General features: G+C 35.3%; 2 protein-coding genes across 5 annotated transcripts; both read left to right on the forward strand.

Moving 5' to 3' along the window:
* The first annotated feature begins 1,814 nt into the window (after window positions 1-1,814).
* Window positions 1,815-9,639, forward strand: LOC108988205 (protein PTST, chloroplastic). Of its 4 annotated transcripts, XM_018961378.2 has the most exons (9): window positions 1,815-1,916; window positions 3,890-3,935; window positions 4,397-4,700; window positions 5,453-5,542; window positions 6,803-6,871; window positions 7,597-7,702; window positions 8,116-8,204; window positions 8,935-9,047; window positions 9,133-9,639. In XM_018961378.2, the coding sequence occupies exons 2-9, from the start codon at window positions 3,916-3,918 to the stop codon at window positions 9,233-9,235; spliced, it is 894 nt and encodes a 297-aa protein (XP_018816923.1). In that variant the 5' UTR covers window positions 1,815-1,916; window positions 3,890-3,915; the 3' UTR covers window positions 9,236-9,639. The 4 variants fall into 4 exon arrangements, with proteins under 4 accessions (XP_018816923.1, XP_018816926.1, XP_018816927.1 ...); XM_018961381.2 differs by lacking the exon at window positions 6,803-6,871; XM_018961382.2 differs by lacking the exon at window positions 5,453-5,542.
* A 3,254-nt stretch (window positions 9,640-12,893) lies between these two features.
* Window positions 12,894-15,596, forward strand: LOC108987947. Its single transcript, XM_018961029.2, has 3 exons — window positions 12,894-13,623; window positions 13,825-14,047; window positions 15,554-15,596. The coding sequence occupies exons 1-2, from the start codon at window positions 13,344-13,346 to the stop codon at window positions 13,998-14,000; spliced, it is 456 nt and encodes a 151-aa protein (XP_018816574.1). The 5' UTR covers window positions 12,894-13,343; the 3' UTR covers window positions 14,001-14,047; window positions 15,554-15,596.
* The last annotated feature ends 1,995 nt before the right edge of the window (window positions 15,597-17,591 follow it).

The raw sequence follows: 17,591 nt of genomic DNA on the forward strand, positions 1-17,591 counted from the left end.
TCAAATCTCACAACAATAATAATATTAAAACATAATATTTTAAACTTCAAAACAAAACACAAAATTCTCATCTCACCCCCACACCTGCCCTTAAATTTTAAATATAAGAAATAACTAATTGTTTTTCAAATTCTATATATTAATGCAGCTCATGTAATTCTCATGTGATAGTGTCTGATTTATGATCATTTTAAGAGTCCTACCATTAGTTTTAAGGTGTTTTTTGGTCTTTTGGTTAATTTAGATAGATAGATAGATAGATAGATAGATATGACCAAATCAAAAGTTTATTAAGGCTGTCCCCTTGTCAAGATACCCTGGAATATAAAAAATCATATATATATATATATATATATATATATACAAGAATCTCTCAATTCAAGATTAGGGTATGTTTTGATGTTGAATTGTGTTGAGTTGAGATGATAAAATATTGTTAGAATATTATTTTTTAATATTATTATTATTTTGAGATTTGAAAAAGTTGAATTGTTTATTATATTTTGAGATTTGAAAAAGTTGAATTGTTTATTATATTTTGTGTTGAAATTTGAAAAAATTGTAATGATGAGCTGAGATGAGTTTGGGATCCAAACTCACTCGAATAAAAAAGGAATCGCCTAGCCTCTTTAAGACTGAATCAAGCTGGCTAAGTTTTATTTTTTGAATTTAAACATCTCAAATGTAAAAGAAAGAGAATGTTACGTACATAAATGAATTATACAAAAACAAATCCACAACGTAAATATTTACATAAACAATAATAAATATGATAGATACATTTTACATTTTTATCTCTTGCATTTAAAGCCTCCAATTCAATTAAGAACTTGAAATTGTCTTTATCATTGTTTTGGACGTTTCTCTCTCATCTTTTTATCTCCTTGCTATTTTGAAAACTATATTTTTTCCTCGCATCGAGCAATTTGTGTCTGGGTTTAATGCTATATATAGTCGTAAAGTATGCAAGAGTTGTGCAATCGTTTTAAAAAAGAATAGAGTCTACTATTAAAAATTTAATTTTCTTTTCATACGGATCATGTATTTATTTATTTTTTTAAAAATAATTGTACGACGTTTGTAGACTCACAACTACAAACTATCATTTCTTTTAAAGAATATAATCGATCGAGTTGAAGGATAGAAAATACATTATAATTAGTTAGGGAGAACTATAAAAATAAATCTACCCTAATTTGATATCACATTCTTAGCCTATTTATTAACCTACGGAAGTATATGTTATTTTGGGTCTCGTTAGAATTTATTATCTGACTGGGCTTTGGGCCGGCCCACTGTCACTCATGGCCATCCAATTCGAACAGTATTTCTCACGTGCTCTCCCATTCTTTGATTAGAAATAATTTGTATAAATAGACAAATCTCATAAGTCCTAAGTTCTTGTAAAAAAATAAGAGAAATGATACTTGCAATCGTGAGCGTGCAGTCGTCGTGCAGTCGTTTTGAAAAAAGTGAATAAATAAGGGACCCACATGAAAAGAAATTAATTTTTTAATAGTGGACCTCACTCTTTTTCAAAGCGACTGCACGGCGTTTGCGCATTCCACGACTGTATGTAGCATTACTCAAAAAATAAATCTTACTTCAAAAAATGTAAAAAAAAAAAAAAAAAATTTAATAGTGAGATAAATTTTTTTTTGTTTTTTAAATTTATATATACCTTGTCAAATTGTTTGACATTACACCCGTCTAATCTGTCTTGTGCCATCCCAAAGATCGGCCACTTCCAGTGAACCACGCGGCCGGACTACCTTCTAACACGTGTCACTTTTACGGGACCACCAGCTCTCGCTGCCACACAGAGAATCATCGCTTCGCCACCAAGAGTACTACTCTGTTCCTGAAGATTGCCCTTTCGAAGAGCCCGTCCTCGAACCGAACTCTGAACTCATTTTGTAAGCGCTCAAAATAGTTGTGCATTTAATTTCCATGAAGCATTATTGATTCGTTATTGGCTATACATCTGCGCCCATTTATTTATAGTTTGTTTTCTGCTTCCGTTTGTATGTAAGCTCCGATTTGATTGTGATTGTTTCGCGCGGGTGTGTGTGAGAGGGAGAGAGAGAGAGCGCGTGAGTTTTTGGGTTTTCCATCTTTTACCTAATTCGTGAATTTGATTGATGATTAAAACCTGCGCCTAAGTTCAGAGAAATTTCTTTGTTATTGCAATTTTTTCGAGAGGAAAGCCCCTTTGTTCCATTGAGTGCTCCGTCCAGAAGAGCTGAAAATGCTGATTCTTTTGATTGGCTTAACTAAGCGACATATATCTTTTATAATGACCTTTTTGGTGGTAAAGATCTGAGACAGGGGTAGATGGAGATGGGTTGGTTACTGCATTTTTCTTGAAGAATGACCGTTTTCAGCGTTGGAGATTCCTTTTCAACGGTTGCTACTTCATTTAAAATTCTTCGTGGGAGACCCCGTGATGCAGACAACCATCTTGTGCTGGAATTGGAAGTCCAACTCTGCCCAAAAGTCCAGTTCAATATTATCTTATGTATTATGTTATTTGCGTTAATTTATTATATGCTATTCTGTTTTGTTAGTATCTGATCTATGTTCACTTCATTTGGTTTTGCTTAGGAGTCTTTATTTTGTTATTGTTATTGAGCAGAAGTTCAGTATCAAGCAAGCCTCTAAGGCTATGTGGTGTACATTACGCTATTTTCATTTCTCAGAGCACTAGCATTGGTTTCTCTATATGCATATACAAAATCACATATTTTGGAGATTGATTTTGCATATTAAGGAAAATTTTCACATTGAATTATGCATCTTTGAACTAAATAATAAAAAAATATTATTATTTATTATTTTCCTAAAATTATTTTTTCTTTTGGATTCCTTTCTGTTAGTGTCGAGAGAGAGAGAGAGAGAGCAAGGAAAAAGAAATGTTTCGAGAGAGTTTGTTTCTGTTGGTGTCGAGAGAGAGAGAGGGGGAGGAGAGTGAAAAAAGTAGTAAAATAAGATTTGAGGAGTGAACAGTGCATCTTCAAATTTGTAGAAACACTGTTCATAGTTATGCAAATTTTTGGATATGCATAATCCAATGCAGTTCAATTTAAGGTCATATTATGTAAATATGTAGACGCATATGCAGATGCATAATCCAATGCTAGTGCTCTAAATCAGTCAAAAATACTGTGTTAGGTGTGACTTGCCTACTCTTGGACCCTTGGTTGTGATGAGCGCCACAATCAACCATTGGAGAAGAAATGTTACACGCCTTTTCTCCCCAAGGCCTATCTTTATTTTTCTTTCATTGATTTCGTTCTGCATCAATTTGGTGTCCAATACAGTAGTGTGCAAAAATAAAGATAGGCCTTAGGAAGAAAATGAGTTTAAAGTTTCTTCTCAAATTGGTGATTTTGGCATCTCATTACAAGCAAGAGTAGAACTAAACTTGATTGTGGCGTCGTCGACACCAGCTTCTTCAGCACGAAAATAGCATAAGGTTACACCATTTACTGCCCTAGATGCTTACTCGATACTAAACTTCTAATAACAAAATCAAGACTCCTAAGCTACACCATATGAGCTGAAAAATATCTGATATCAACTAAAGATAAATAAAACAATAGATGAGGCAATATTGAACTGGACCTATTGTAGACTTGGACTTCTAGTTCAAGCTATTTTGTTATCTGCATGACTGCGAGAGTAAAAAATTGGGTGCTGGATTTATATAAAAATGGCATTTGTTGTGATTTATATTTTAGATTGTTTCAGAAAATTTGGTATAAGTACTAGCAGGAAGAATGTCACATAAGATTAATGTGCGTTTTTTTTAATTACGTAGATACCATTACTCAGATTTAGCATGATTGCTGCTGTGTATCAAGATACTGATATTATCATCTTCTTGCAGCTATTTTTCAGTAGAAACTCTTATACATGGATTTAGGCACTGCAAGGTAGGCCTCCTTGACATTCATTTAATACATTAGATCAGTGATGTCTTCCAGAAAAGTAAATTTTACCGACTTTAGTGATAGTAAATTTTATGATTTCAATTATTTTAGTAATAGTTGTTTGACGACTTTTTCTGTAGTTCTTTCAGTTTTTTCTTTTCAGATTTTAGTAAGTGTTAATTGTTTGTAATATGATCCTTTTGTTCCTTTAAGGTGAGGTTTGGATAGTGAGTTGAAATGAGATGAGATGAGATGAGATGAGTTGAGATAAAAGTTGAAAGTTGAATAAAATATTGTTAGAATATTATTTTTTAATATTATTATTGTTTTGGGATTTGAAAAAGTTGAATTGCTTATTATATTTTGTGTGGAAATTTGGAAAAGTTGTAATAATTAGATGAGATGAGATGAAATGAGTTGAGATCAACTCTGAATCCAACTCACTTTCTTTATGATCTGTATAGGCATTGCCTGGACAAACACGTGACATGGTTCTTAAGAAATCCGAGAACATCAGGTGGGGAAAATATTCACAAACTTCCATATAATGTAGCTGGTTGGAATTTGAGAATGGGCTACCAAAGGTTGACTCACTCACATCAATCTTCTACTGGAAAGCATCCTATGGCCCATATGTCCTGGAGAAGATATTCAATGTCTGTTAGTTTGGAGGAGTCTTCATCGCTAAAGTCAGAAGATTATTCTAGTAGTGATGATGCAATTGAAATGCCAGAGGAAGTTCTTGCTCAACCACTAGGAAGTGACGAGGTAAAGTCACGTTTTATTTATATAGTTATTTTATGATGAGTTGAAAACATGAAATGTGTTCTTCTTTGATCCACCTTCCAGAAATGATCACTTATCTCGATCTCTTTAAAGTTGCATAGTTTCATCTCAATCTCTTGGTTGCCACTGGCACATGTTTGGAGATGGGAAGTAAATAAAAAATTGATGGATTGTTCTTTAGATCCAAATTTCATTCTTTCTTACATATTGGATACATTTATTGAAATGGAATATTATTCACTCAAGAACCTATAATTTACTTCTGGTTGACACTAGACTTCCTCTCTCCCTCAATTAATTTCTGTGTTACAAAAAAAAAATATTTGGAAAGATTAGAAGTAGTTTATCGATATATCAAACTTAAAAGTTAAAACAGGAAAACTAATGGGGATCCTTGCATGACCCCTGTATTATTAGTAGTGATATATCTTCATGACTGGGCTGTAGTCTGGTTTTATCTCATTGAGTTTGAAAATGAGAGACTGTAAACTGGGATTTCCTTTGGGGTTTCCAATGAGCTATAATTTGGAGTAAAACTACGAAAGTACTTTGATCTCACATCAGTATTGAAAAACACATGTTAAAAATTATTGCACAGTAATAACCCAATCAGCTTAGCTTAAAACGCTTAGTTATTGTTGTTGACACATATTATTGTTGACTTTATTGTGACTAGCATACATATTACTCCTTTTAGATATTTAGAGCTAATGCATATGGTAATTATATGTCAGCTGAAGTCACTGTTGGCTGATTCTGAAAGAGAAAGGCTCATTAAAAAATTAAGTGAAGCAAATCAACAAAATCGCTTTCTCAAACGACAGGTTTGTAGATATTTACATGGTATGCCTATCAAGATATTCCTAAATTAAGATCTAAAGTCAGCTTTGCTAGTGTTGTAACTGGTGTGGTTACATTCTGATTCAAGAACAATTGCACAGTGATGGCTTGTATAGCAATAGAGACATATAATTTCCACATAAGATCTTTTCATTTGTCTGCTCTGTCTCTGTCTCTCTCTCTCTCCGTGGGGAGGGGACGGGTTGCAGAGAAAATGTCACTGCAATACCTTTGGTTTTTGAATGGCAGAAGAATTATGACTACTGCGCAAGCCCACAAAGCCATTTATGTGTTATGGCACGGGTGAACATGGCTTGAGAATTACGAAATAATAGAGAATGCCCCTTTGGGATGGCTCTGATAACAGCCCCAACCCAATATGCCCAACCCTCAAAATAGAATCCTCAGTCCAAGCATGCACAGCATATGGGGTTCTACAGCAGTCCTCCACCAGGACCTTTGTACTCCTAGGTCAATACAAGAGAAAGTAAATGGGCTTGGATACTATACCTTGGTTCAACTCCTTTGTCCTGAAACACACCTTCCCCCAAAACCCTTACATTGGCTTACCAGCTGCGAAGCATGTATAATGTGTGGGGTTGATGCTTTAGGCCTCGTTTGTTTTTGCAGATGAGATGAGATGAGATGAATTGAGATTAAAGTTAAAAAGTTGAATAAAATAGTTATAATATTTTTGTTTTTGAATTTGAAAAAGTTGAATTGTTTATTTTATTTAATGTGAGAATTTGGAAAAGTTGTAATGATTAGATAAGTTGAGATGAACTATGAAAACAAACGAGGCCTAAAAGGGTAGAGGACAAGTCAGAGATCACAACAGCAAGTGTGGAAGATTCCTGAACAATCCAATGCTTTTGTCTAATGCCTCAAAAAATATGAATTATTAAATAAATAATTCCATGACATGCATAAAAAATTATGCTAGGCCTCTAGCATTGATATCTGACGTGAAGCATTTTTAGTTTGCTGAGTAGAATATAAATCTGACACTCGGCCATTTTCACGGCTCATTATGCTTGTCTATGAAAAACATATGAAGAGAAACTTTAGTTAATGCAAAATGATACCATGTAAAAAATTGTTCCTAACATCTCTGATTGGAAGGGTGCAAATGGACGCTTCTGAGATCCAAAGCAAATACTTAGAGCAGCAGAATTTTGATCAGATTATTGTTTATAAGAAAAGCCTTTAGACCCACATCTTCTTTTAATCTCTGATCTATGCAGTTGTACATAAAGGAGGACGCGTTGGTAAGTTTCAAAAGTGAACTTGCTGTCATGGAACTTGAAATTCAGGTCTGTTATTAATCTATGATGTCTGTCACGAGGTTATGGCTTGACATTTGAATAATCCAAGTCTCAATTAGGTCAACATTCTTCATTCCATATTCGACTTTCTCAAACATCATCTGTATAGTGTAAATTCTGTCTTCTTGCCTAAAAAAGAAAGTTTGTATTTCTCTGTAATACAAGCAACATTTTAAATGCTCTAGCATCTATATTGCTAGAATAGTAAGTATTATATCAAGTACATGTAGCATCTATAGTCTGCTGAAATGGTTCAAGATGGCACCTTCTGGCTGAGTGGAGTGGCTTGACTAAATATTGTCTGATCCTACTTCCAATGATTGCTTAAACAATATATCAGGATCAGACTGTTTCATTGTTGGCAGTCTCACCACTTGAGCAATAACATTATGTAAACAAGATCTTATAACATTACCCTAAAGCATACTGAAAGATAATAGTTCAGCTTTTTTCTTTTGTGGATATATAAATTTCCGGAATACTTGAACCTACAGTTGTTCCTTAGCATATAGGGACTGCTTCCAGCTTTAAGAATCTGACTTGTCAAAAATTGATTCTTAACTGTACGTATAGTTTCAGAGTCTTTACCTTAATTTGTTCTTGTTACATGCTTTCAGTGGCATTACGCTAAAGCTTTTCTTTTCATTCATCTCATGAAAATTAACATCTAAACTTCTGACATTAAGATTCTTTAATTTGATTTGCATGGACAGGGTTTGGTCACACTTGCAGAAGAAATAGCTAAATCTTCCATTCCAGCAGGTTCAAGAAAGATTAATGGGAGATACATTCAATCTCACCTTCTTTCCCGTATAGAAGGTATGCTCATGCCCATCTTCTTGCTTCAGATTGACATATTTCTTCACTTCTAACCAAGTCCTGCCAATTTGATTTGGTGCTTTCTTTGATGGATGTGATGCGTGTATATACATACAAACATTTGTGCCTGTGTTAGTGAATGCGAGTTGTGAGATTCTTAGTCTCTGGTGGGCATGATGCACTTAATCACACAAATAACTTTCTTATGATACCTCTACATGAATAACTCTCTACTGGGCTTTATTGAAGAATCTCCTGTCTTGCTTGACGGTCTAGGGATGGAAGACAAGCAAACGAGGCCTTAAAGATATCACTTTGTTTCTGTGGAAGAATTTCCTGTCTTATTTGACTGTCTAGGGAAGGAAGACAAATTGTACTCTTAATAATTTGGTTGCCTTTGTGTCTGTATAAAGCTGTACGTGAAAAGCTGAAGGAACAGATAAAGGATGTGGATGGTGCGCAATCCAAGGAGGTTTCCTTATTCTGGTGTGGCATGGCTGAGGTAAGCATGCTCTTAATACACACCTTGGATTTTTCTTTGCTCATGAAAGGGGTGTCACTTATATTAGGTAATCAGAACATATTAATTTATAATGACACTGGCCACTTCAGTTCAAGATGAAGGTTGAGCTATAATCTTGAAATCTTATAACATAAATATGCTTAGCCCTCTGTTCTGATAAGTTACTTTTAGGATTGCTTAGCGTGGAGCTTTGGTGTGATTCTAGAGCAATAGAGCTCTCTCCTTTTTAGCTCTATTAGCACACCTCCTACGCCTGTGAGAATAAAATAGAGAGGGTGGTTATTAGATTCAAAACTTATTGTGGGTTTAGTAATTTGCCAAAAAAAGAAGTTAAACTATAAAAATTTTGTTCAGGTTTCGGGGGAGGACTTCTAAAATTCTACAAAGATGACCCGTTTCTTTTTAATTCAAATTAAAATTGTTATGATCTACTGCAAAATTTTGCATTGTCTATTAAAAGTAAAATTTTTAAGAATGAGGAGTGTGGCAACTGATCACATAGCTCAGAGATTGATTACTCAAAAAGTTCAAAGTTTAGGTGGACATTGCAAACAACCCAGTGGTTTAGGATGAAAAAATGCAATTTGTTCCATTTATTTATGTAACTTGGTTAAAAATACTAAATCATTACAGGAAAGCAAATCTAATTGCAATCCAAATCTTTCTTATTTGGGATGAAGAAAATCTTCAATTTTCATTTGTGGATCAGAGTGTGCAAGTAATGGGAACCTTCGACGGATGGAGTCAAGGAGAGCACTTATCACCAGAATACACTGGTTCTTTCACCAATTTCTCAGCAACGTTGATGCTAAGACCTGGAAGGTACCATTCAACTGAGCCACACTTAAAACTCACTCCTGCATCTTCATCATCTTCTTCTTCTGAACCGTCAATTTATGGTTTGAAGGTACGAAATCAAGTTCTTGGTGGATGGAGAGTGGCACCTATCCCCAGAATATCCTACCGTTGGTGAGGGACTAATGAAAAATAACTTATTAATTGTGGAATAATTGCAGGTCTGCTGTTCTGGTCAATATTGCTAAATACAGAGAGTGACTTGACTGACCTCTTTTCTAGTTTGAGCCTTTTTTACTCTGTTTATATAAAAAAAATCTAGTAGTACACAAGCATAATAGAATCTGCAAAAATGCGAATGTTGAAAAAAAGAAGCTCTTGCATGAGAGAGAGAGAGAGAGAGGTGATTTGGAAGAGCAGAAGCAATTGACTCCAATAGGTGGCTTGAGAACATGCCACCTAAATGTTTTAAAATTCTCATCTCACTTCTCAAACCTACCTAATTAACTTCATTTGCCGTTTGGAGGCAAACTTCTAGCGATCGTGATGTAAGACTGTAAGTTAGACTGTAAGTTGATGGTTTTTCTATTATGTATAGATGCCCTCTTATTTGTATGCATTGTTTTTTTCTATATTTTCTATGTGAGCCGTACTATTAATAAGTCTCACACCTTGCACACTCACTTAAAAATATATTATTTTACCTTTTTATTTTATTTTATTTACAAATATATCTGGAATCATTTTCATTATATGGGTAAAAAAATAAAATGATATGTTTTAAAATAGGTGTGAGATTTATGTCTAGAATTTTTCATTCTATGTATATCTCTTAAACTCATCTCATCTTTATCTTTAATATTTTATCTAATTATCAGAGCAGTTGACTTTATTCAAAATTTTAAAAAAAATACAAGCGTGATTAGAATAAAATATTGGGTAGTGCTATTATGACACCCAAGTTTGCTCACTTGATGTGCCTCGAGTGTAAATTTTTTTTTAATTTTTTCCTTTTCTTTTAAATATTTTTTTAAACAGCTTTAAATATTTTTTTAAAAAATCAATATATTAATAGTCATCTCTTTAATTATTAAGTAAAAAAATTTTAAAAAATAAATAAAATATATGAGTGGTCAAATTGAAAGGACAAATTTAGATGGCATAGAATCATTTTCTTAAAATACCACCAACGTGAGATTTGCTTAATCGATATAATTAGCACAAGATATGTACAAATAACATTTTTGAACAACTCCTCAAAGGTTATTTATGGCTTCTACAACCATATGGTGACAAAATATGGTACGTAATATGTTTGGCAAATGTCACTTGATATTTTAAAATTAAATAATAAGGTGGGGTTATTACTCTTTAGTCCCTCCCGCGTTGATTACTGAGGAGAAGAATTTATGGATAATTGGTTTCCAACTCTGTGTCTATGAATCAATAACTGAAGGAAAATGATGCTTAGCGTCCACTTTACTTAACCAATATTAATAAAATTTCTCTTTTTTTTTTTTTTTTTTTCATTTAGAAAAATTTAAAATTATTGAAAACATATATTAAAATTGCTAATGAGTGTCAAATATGATAGTCAAATAGGGCTCTCCCCAAGGAAAAAAGTAGAAATCTTAAATCTTTATTGAAAAAAAAAAAAACTGAATGATGGTGGAGTGTAGGAAATCTCGGGTCAATTGGTAATCAAACCTTTACTTAATGATATTTGTTAATTGAGAAGAACGCAAGCTGCACTGTGACGTTCCGACGTGCCATATTCTTAAGTCACAAAATAAACGACACTCAGCACCGTCCATACATACGCAGTTCAATAGGACAAGCTTTACATATAATACAACAATAATGTCCATTTTCTATTTGTATATTACTCCATATATCTAATAAATCTTAATTCAAAACGTAGGCTCGAAATATATCGCATGCCGCCACCATAATCACCACCTGCTCTTCCACATCACTTTCATTTTTTCTCCGTCCCATGCTACCCGCCTATATATATATTTGGTAGGTGATTTATATCCGTTCATCTTATCTATTGTGTTGTCTCATATTCTTTACTAGGTAAATTAATAAAAAATACATCCGTTTGTATTTTTAAGAGAGGTACATGTAATGTTTTAGAATTATTGGTACAAACTGATCTAAAGTTCAAGAGAGGTTGGATAGTGAGTTGATATGAGATGAAGATGAGTTGAGATGAAAGTTGAAATTTGAATAAAATATTATTAGAATATTATTTTTTAATATTATAATTATTTTAAAATTTAAAAAAGTGAAATTATTTATTATATTTTATATAAAAATTTGATATAATTGTAATAATTAAATTAGATGAATTGAGAGATTTTTTAATCCAAACCGTTAGAGTTGTGGCCTGGCTAATGTCCTTTGAATCAGATGGCATAAAGCCTTATTTATAAATGAGAGAACTAGATTCAAACCCCACGCACGTATGAAAAGAAAAAGTTGTGGCCTGAAATTTTCGAACATTAAATATTAAAAATTAAAACCCATTTCACACGTATCTTTCATGAAAAACGATAGATTTGCTCTGGCTCGTTTGAATTTAAAGATGAGATGAGTTGAGATGATTTATGAATAATAATGAGATTTCTGAGTTAAAATGAGATGAGATGATTTTTAAAAATTGTGTGTGTTTGGATTAGGAAGTGAGATGAGATGGTTTTAACTTTTAGAGATTTGATACATGTGGGTCCCACGTCTAGTTATAATTTTGTTTTATAAATTAACTTTTGCACTGTGCACGTATCACATGCACCACCCACTGCATGCATAGTGGAATTAAAGGTGCACGAAACACCGTGAGCCTCCAATCGTGAGCTTAGTGACTGTCGGTGCCTTCTGCTGCAGTGAGAATGGTCACTAACCCACAAAAGTCGTGCTTGTTGTGGCCCCGAGCCATGGTGGCCATGACCACAGAGTGCATCCATGAAGGGAAGGCGAACAGTGGGTGCAAATTGTTGTGCACCCAAAGAGGCCCTGCCGGTGGCTTTTGTTGGCGGGTAGGGCCACCACCGGCCAACACTAGGTTGACTGGCGTTTTTTGTCATCAGTAAGGTGTCCATCGATTGTCCAGGCGACTCAGTCACCGCCAGCTTCCCCACCAGTCGTTTTCTGCTTAGGCTGCCAGTGGCTACAACTGGACATGCTGGCATTTTTTATCGCCGACGTGATGGTCCCCGACAAAAGAAAGTGCTGGTGGGACCTTCCCCACCGGTTGCACAATAGCGGATTCCGAATCTCGCCATGAGTTTTTCGCCCAAGGATGGAGGATCTCGCCACCCTCTCTTGACCACAAGCTGTTTGCCACGAGCTGTTTGCCCACGAAGTGGCTGAGGCACTCTTCAGCCATGGAAGGCCCTTGCCACATCATCTCGCCACCCTCCTTCGTTCACAACATGCTTACTTGCCACCACGATCATTTTCTCACCTCACCACAACTGGCAAGCTTCTTTCCCAGTGGACTCCATCACTGCGAGAACTTCACTTTGTCATTAGTGAAGTGAGATGATTTTCAATTCAATGAAGTAAAATAAAGCGTTTGAATTGGAGAGTATCTCTATGTACAAAGTGAGATATCTAAAAAATAAACTTGCACGATGATGTAATTTGATGTCATATATTAAATAAGTTTTAAAATTTATTTAAAATCTTTATTTTAAAATTTTATATACAGTGTAAAATTCCCTTGTTTGTAAATTTATGTTTGTACGTAATTTTTATCTGTCGTTCTAGAGCGTATGTTTGTATGCGTATACGAATGATGTGTACGTGTGTATATTATATAAAAATGTAGCACAAATAAGCTGGCCGCCATCCCATAAAAAGCCAAGTCCGTTTCTGAGCTGTTGCAAGTTTGCAACCCAAACCAGGGTTTTCTCCATCTGCTGATATTATATTCTTCTCCTTTATACAAACCCCGCAAGTCTCTGACTCTCTTTCTACGCATTCTTGATTCTTGAATGGTGGAAACATCTCTTTCTTTCATGCACGTTCTCCTTCCTGTCTCTCCGAGGGCAACTGCGCGTACGCCACACGCGTTGCCCTCCACTTACTCCTCCTCCTCCTTTGGTTCCTGCAAACAAGCCTGGTATTATCGCTGCCTTGGCCTGGACCCCTAAACACCACCCCCCCGGCACCTCCGACACTCCCTCTCCCTCTCCCTCTAGGAAAAATCAACGTATGTAGTTTAGTTCCATAATCCATTTGTGTCTTTGAAACCAAGGAAATTTAGAATCCAAACAGAGAAGAAAAAGAGAGACGAATAAAAAAAACAGAAAAGAGATGAAGAAGAACGTCATCTCGGAGAAGACGGTGTCGCAGAAGCCCAGGAAGATTAACAATGATATTCAACGCGTGAAGGTTCAGAAGAATAACAGATTCTTGATCACAGTCAATGTTCTTGGGAGCGCAGGACCATTGAGGTTTGTGGTGTATGAGAATGATCTTGTCGCTGGCGTCATTGACACTGCTCTCAAGACCTATGCCCGTGAAGGCCGGCTTCCGGTTCTTGGTTCCGATGTCAATGATTTCATTCTGTATTGCTCCGATGCGGGATTCGATGGTATTCATGTCACGTTTCCCCACTTCGTTAAATCTCGGTTCTTTTGAATTTTAATCGAATATTGCTCCTTTATGTTGTCCATTAGCGAACAATATGTTTGCTTTCAATGTATTGATGGACAAAGATTTCATAGAATTTTTTGTTTCCCATGCATATTATTTCTTATAGTCTATTTTTTCTATATTTGTAACTTTTTTGTAGCTTTAAATCCGTGGGAATCGATAGGATCCCGAGGGGGGAGGAACTTTGTGCTGTGCAAGAAGCAGAGGCAGCCACAGATGACAGAAGGGAGGTCGGAGATGATAGCTAAAAAGCGAAGTAGCAGCTGGAAAGCATGGCTTAACAAGCCCTTTGGCAAGAACATATTGTCTCATTAAGCCTGTACGACGTTTTGTCATAATCGGAGGATCTACTCTCTTAAGAGGTTAGTGTTATAATACTTTATATATATCTTTGATCGATTATTATGGTTGTGAATGTGAATGTGATCATAACACAAGGCTTCTGACATACTTATGGCGTATGAAACAATCTAACTATACTTATGGCGTATGAAACAATCTAACTATTAGAGGATGAGATTTATTATGCATCAGCGTTTACTATTCACTTTCATACTTTCATATTTATAACTTTTTTATAAAGTGTGAGGTATTATAAAATATAAGAGTGTTAAAGTAGTGAATAATAACTAATAAAAAAAATTTTCTTTGAGGATATATTCTCTCCACCAAAAAAATTCAAGAAATATTCCCTAGAGCTTAGACTTTTGAATGCGTTGGCATCTTGTTTGGCATATGATCACTTTATTAATTATATTGGTATCTCGTGGTTTCTTGTTCCATTTTTCCTTGTACTTTTGGCAAACCAACGGTTTTGGTAATTCAATAGATCGAACAACTCATTCCGAACACAACTGGGGTAGGTGGGCTATTAAAGAAGTACTTTAACTTTTGGGAAAAAAGAAAAAAGAACCGACTTTCTCAAGTCTCAAAATAGAGGCTCTAGTTTAAAGGACGTTGTGCGATCAATCACCAGAATGTGTCAATTAACAAAGCCGAAAGGCACATATTATCATGTCTTATTGTTGACGGCCGTGATTAATGCATGCACCGACTGGAACCACAAGTCAAACAAATTAAAATAGTTAGCTAGGGTCAAGGTGCTGTCAAAGTCCAAGTTAACACTTTTAATGAATTAGTTAAAATTAAAATATATTTTTATGAATATAAAATAAATTTAATTTTTGACATAAATTTCTACGTTAAAATAATTATTTTTTTATTATATGATAATAAAATAAAATAAGATAAATTTAATTTTACTTATTCATATCAAATTTTCACATTAGATTATTTATTTATTCATTATATATATAGTAATAAGTAATTAATAATTTCAAAAATATTTTAATTTTTTTAATTATAAATTTATTTTATTTTATCATATTTTACTATTCATAATATTATATATTAATTAATAATCATATTCTAATTATATTTTTTCAATTGTCATTTAAAAAGGAGAGAAAAATAATTGATATAAAATGTATTTGATGTATAAATAGTTACTTTTAAATTTAAAAATTATTTTGAAAGTGACTATAGCAATTTAGCTAATTCATTGTGATGCCATTTTATATTTTAATAGTTAAATCTTCTAATAGCTACCGAACCAATATATATTTCAGAAAAATAAAAAGGAAGTACTGCCTTTTACGTTAACCTCAACCATGCTTGCCACCGATTAGCCAGGGACCCAGGTTTTTATATCTCAATGTCAAAAGGAAGGTTTTACAAAGACTACGTTGAAAGATTCCCGGCCCGACGTTATATGTAGATGTTGATCAGTTGTTGGGCGAGTTAAATTAAGATGCATGGTTATCTTCATATTTCTTTTAAGTTAACTACTTAATGTTATGTACGTCCAGGATGAAGTACGCTAGATCATGATCAACCTTCGTCACAATCTTGGAAAAAAATGAACTCTGTTTATCTTCTTCTCCCAGCTTATAAATTACGTGATCTCGAGTAGTGGTGTTTATCAGTGCTAAGATGGCTGCATGCCGCCGCGCGAATTGCCCTCTTCTGGAGGAACACTTGATTAATGCTAGCTAGCTAGAGTACTTTCTGAGTGGCAATACTTTCTCAAAATAATCGCGCCTCTCTCTTAAATTTGATATTTCGTGATTTGTATATCCAAAGTATATATGCATGGAGGACTAGTGGAAAAGCATGATCTGCTGATTACATTCCAAGATTTATATGGTGTGATTAGTATTATTTATCATATATGGTGTGTTATTCATCTGCTGATCTTCATGGTTGTACTGAAGTTCCAAGAGGGAATATTTGATATATAATTTTGTTACGAATTCTTTATGTTAAATACTTGAATAAAACAAATTAACAAACATTTCCTGGAGATTAGACTTCACTGATATATAATTTTGTTACTATATGCCCTTCAGCCTTAAGCAGCGGTCCTTCAAGTTAAAGAACCCACCATATTCCCCAGAATTCTTCATAACGAACTACTTGTCATCCGGTTTAACCCAATATACAGCACGATAAATCCCTCCGCGAATAGAAGGATAACTATTCGGGTAATTATATATGGAGGCCTTCAGCATTGTGGATGGCGAGATGCAAAGCGACATTGTAATCTTCGTCCATTGCTATGCTTCTCAGTAATAGTTCTTTCTCCAATTATCTCAGCATTCCATCTCCTTATTCGTGTTTACATAATCCCCGGTCTCCATTTTTGAATTATCTCAGCATGTGATCTCAGTTTGTTCATCATCGCTAGCTGTCAACTGTGTGCAAATATATATATATGAAAAAAATTTGAGGAGTAGCTGTTTGGAAGCAGTCGCATCACACCCTATGTGGCCTAGCAAAATGACTAATTTGTCCCTGCAACAAAAAACAAATTCTTAGATTTCCCCAGTTTGAAGTTCGGTCATCTAGGCCAAGTGGGAGGCATGGCTGAGCATGGAGGGCTGAGGGAGGTGCGGTGGAGTTGGTGGTGGCGAGGGGGAGGTGGCATGGTGGCTGGAGGATGGCAGATCTAGGCCAAATGGGTGGAGAAACCCATTTCGGGAAATAGAGGGGGAGGGCTACTGTGCTATGAAAGCTCGACTGTGGCTAGGGTGGAGGTCAAGGGCTTGGTGGTGCTCGACGGTGGGGCTGGAGGTTGACGGCGGCGGCGATAGTAGTGGCGAGAGAGAGAAACCGTATAGGAGAAACCCATTTAGGGTTAAGAGAAGGGGCTGCGTGTGGGATTTGTCATGGAGGCTTGAAGCTGGCTGGAGGTGGTCGGCGTGAGGGAGAGCCGATGGTGGAGGCCGGTGGCACTGCAGGTGGCGCATGGTGGGGTTGGGTGAGCTGAGAGAAGGAATCAAGTAGGGGGAGGGGGTGCTGCCGCGTGAATGTGAGGAGGTTTTGTTTAAAAAAAAATTAAAAATGTTAAACATAAAAAGTAACATTTTATTATATGTTTTTTACATTTTAAAAAAATCAGAAAACCGGATGTACCGGCTTAGGAGGATAACCAGGGCGTAATCGGTTTTGAAAAATGAAAAACTGGTATATACCGGTTCGGTCCTAGATTTTGTCCAAAACCGGACCGGACAGGACTGGTTATACCCCTAAAGTTAAGGTACTTTCAAACCCAGAAGAGGAACCTTGTGACATGCTAGGAGTGGTGGAAACTAGCCTAGTCAAGGAAGAGACTGTTGCTCAGCAAACAATACATGATACTAGCAATTGTTATTGACCAGCAAAGGGAACTAAGGACTCGAATGATCTGATGGCCCAGATTAACTCACTTAACCAATTCATTTCTGACAACGATAAAGTCTAGAACAGTCCAAAAAAAGTGCTAGTTGGAAAAGAAAGGCCAAGGACATATGTTTTGAAAGTTTGTCTTTAGCCCTGGGGGGAGGGGGCTCCACAGGCCCTTCAACC

This window comes from Juglans regia, chromosome 1 (assembly GCF_001411555.2).
Source record: "Juglans regia cultivar Chandler chromosome 1, Walnut 2.0, whole genome shotgun sequence".
Classification (NCBI taxonomy): Eukaryota; Viridiplantae; Streptophyta; class Magnoliopsida; order Fagales; family Juglandaceae; genus Juglans; species Juglans regia.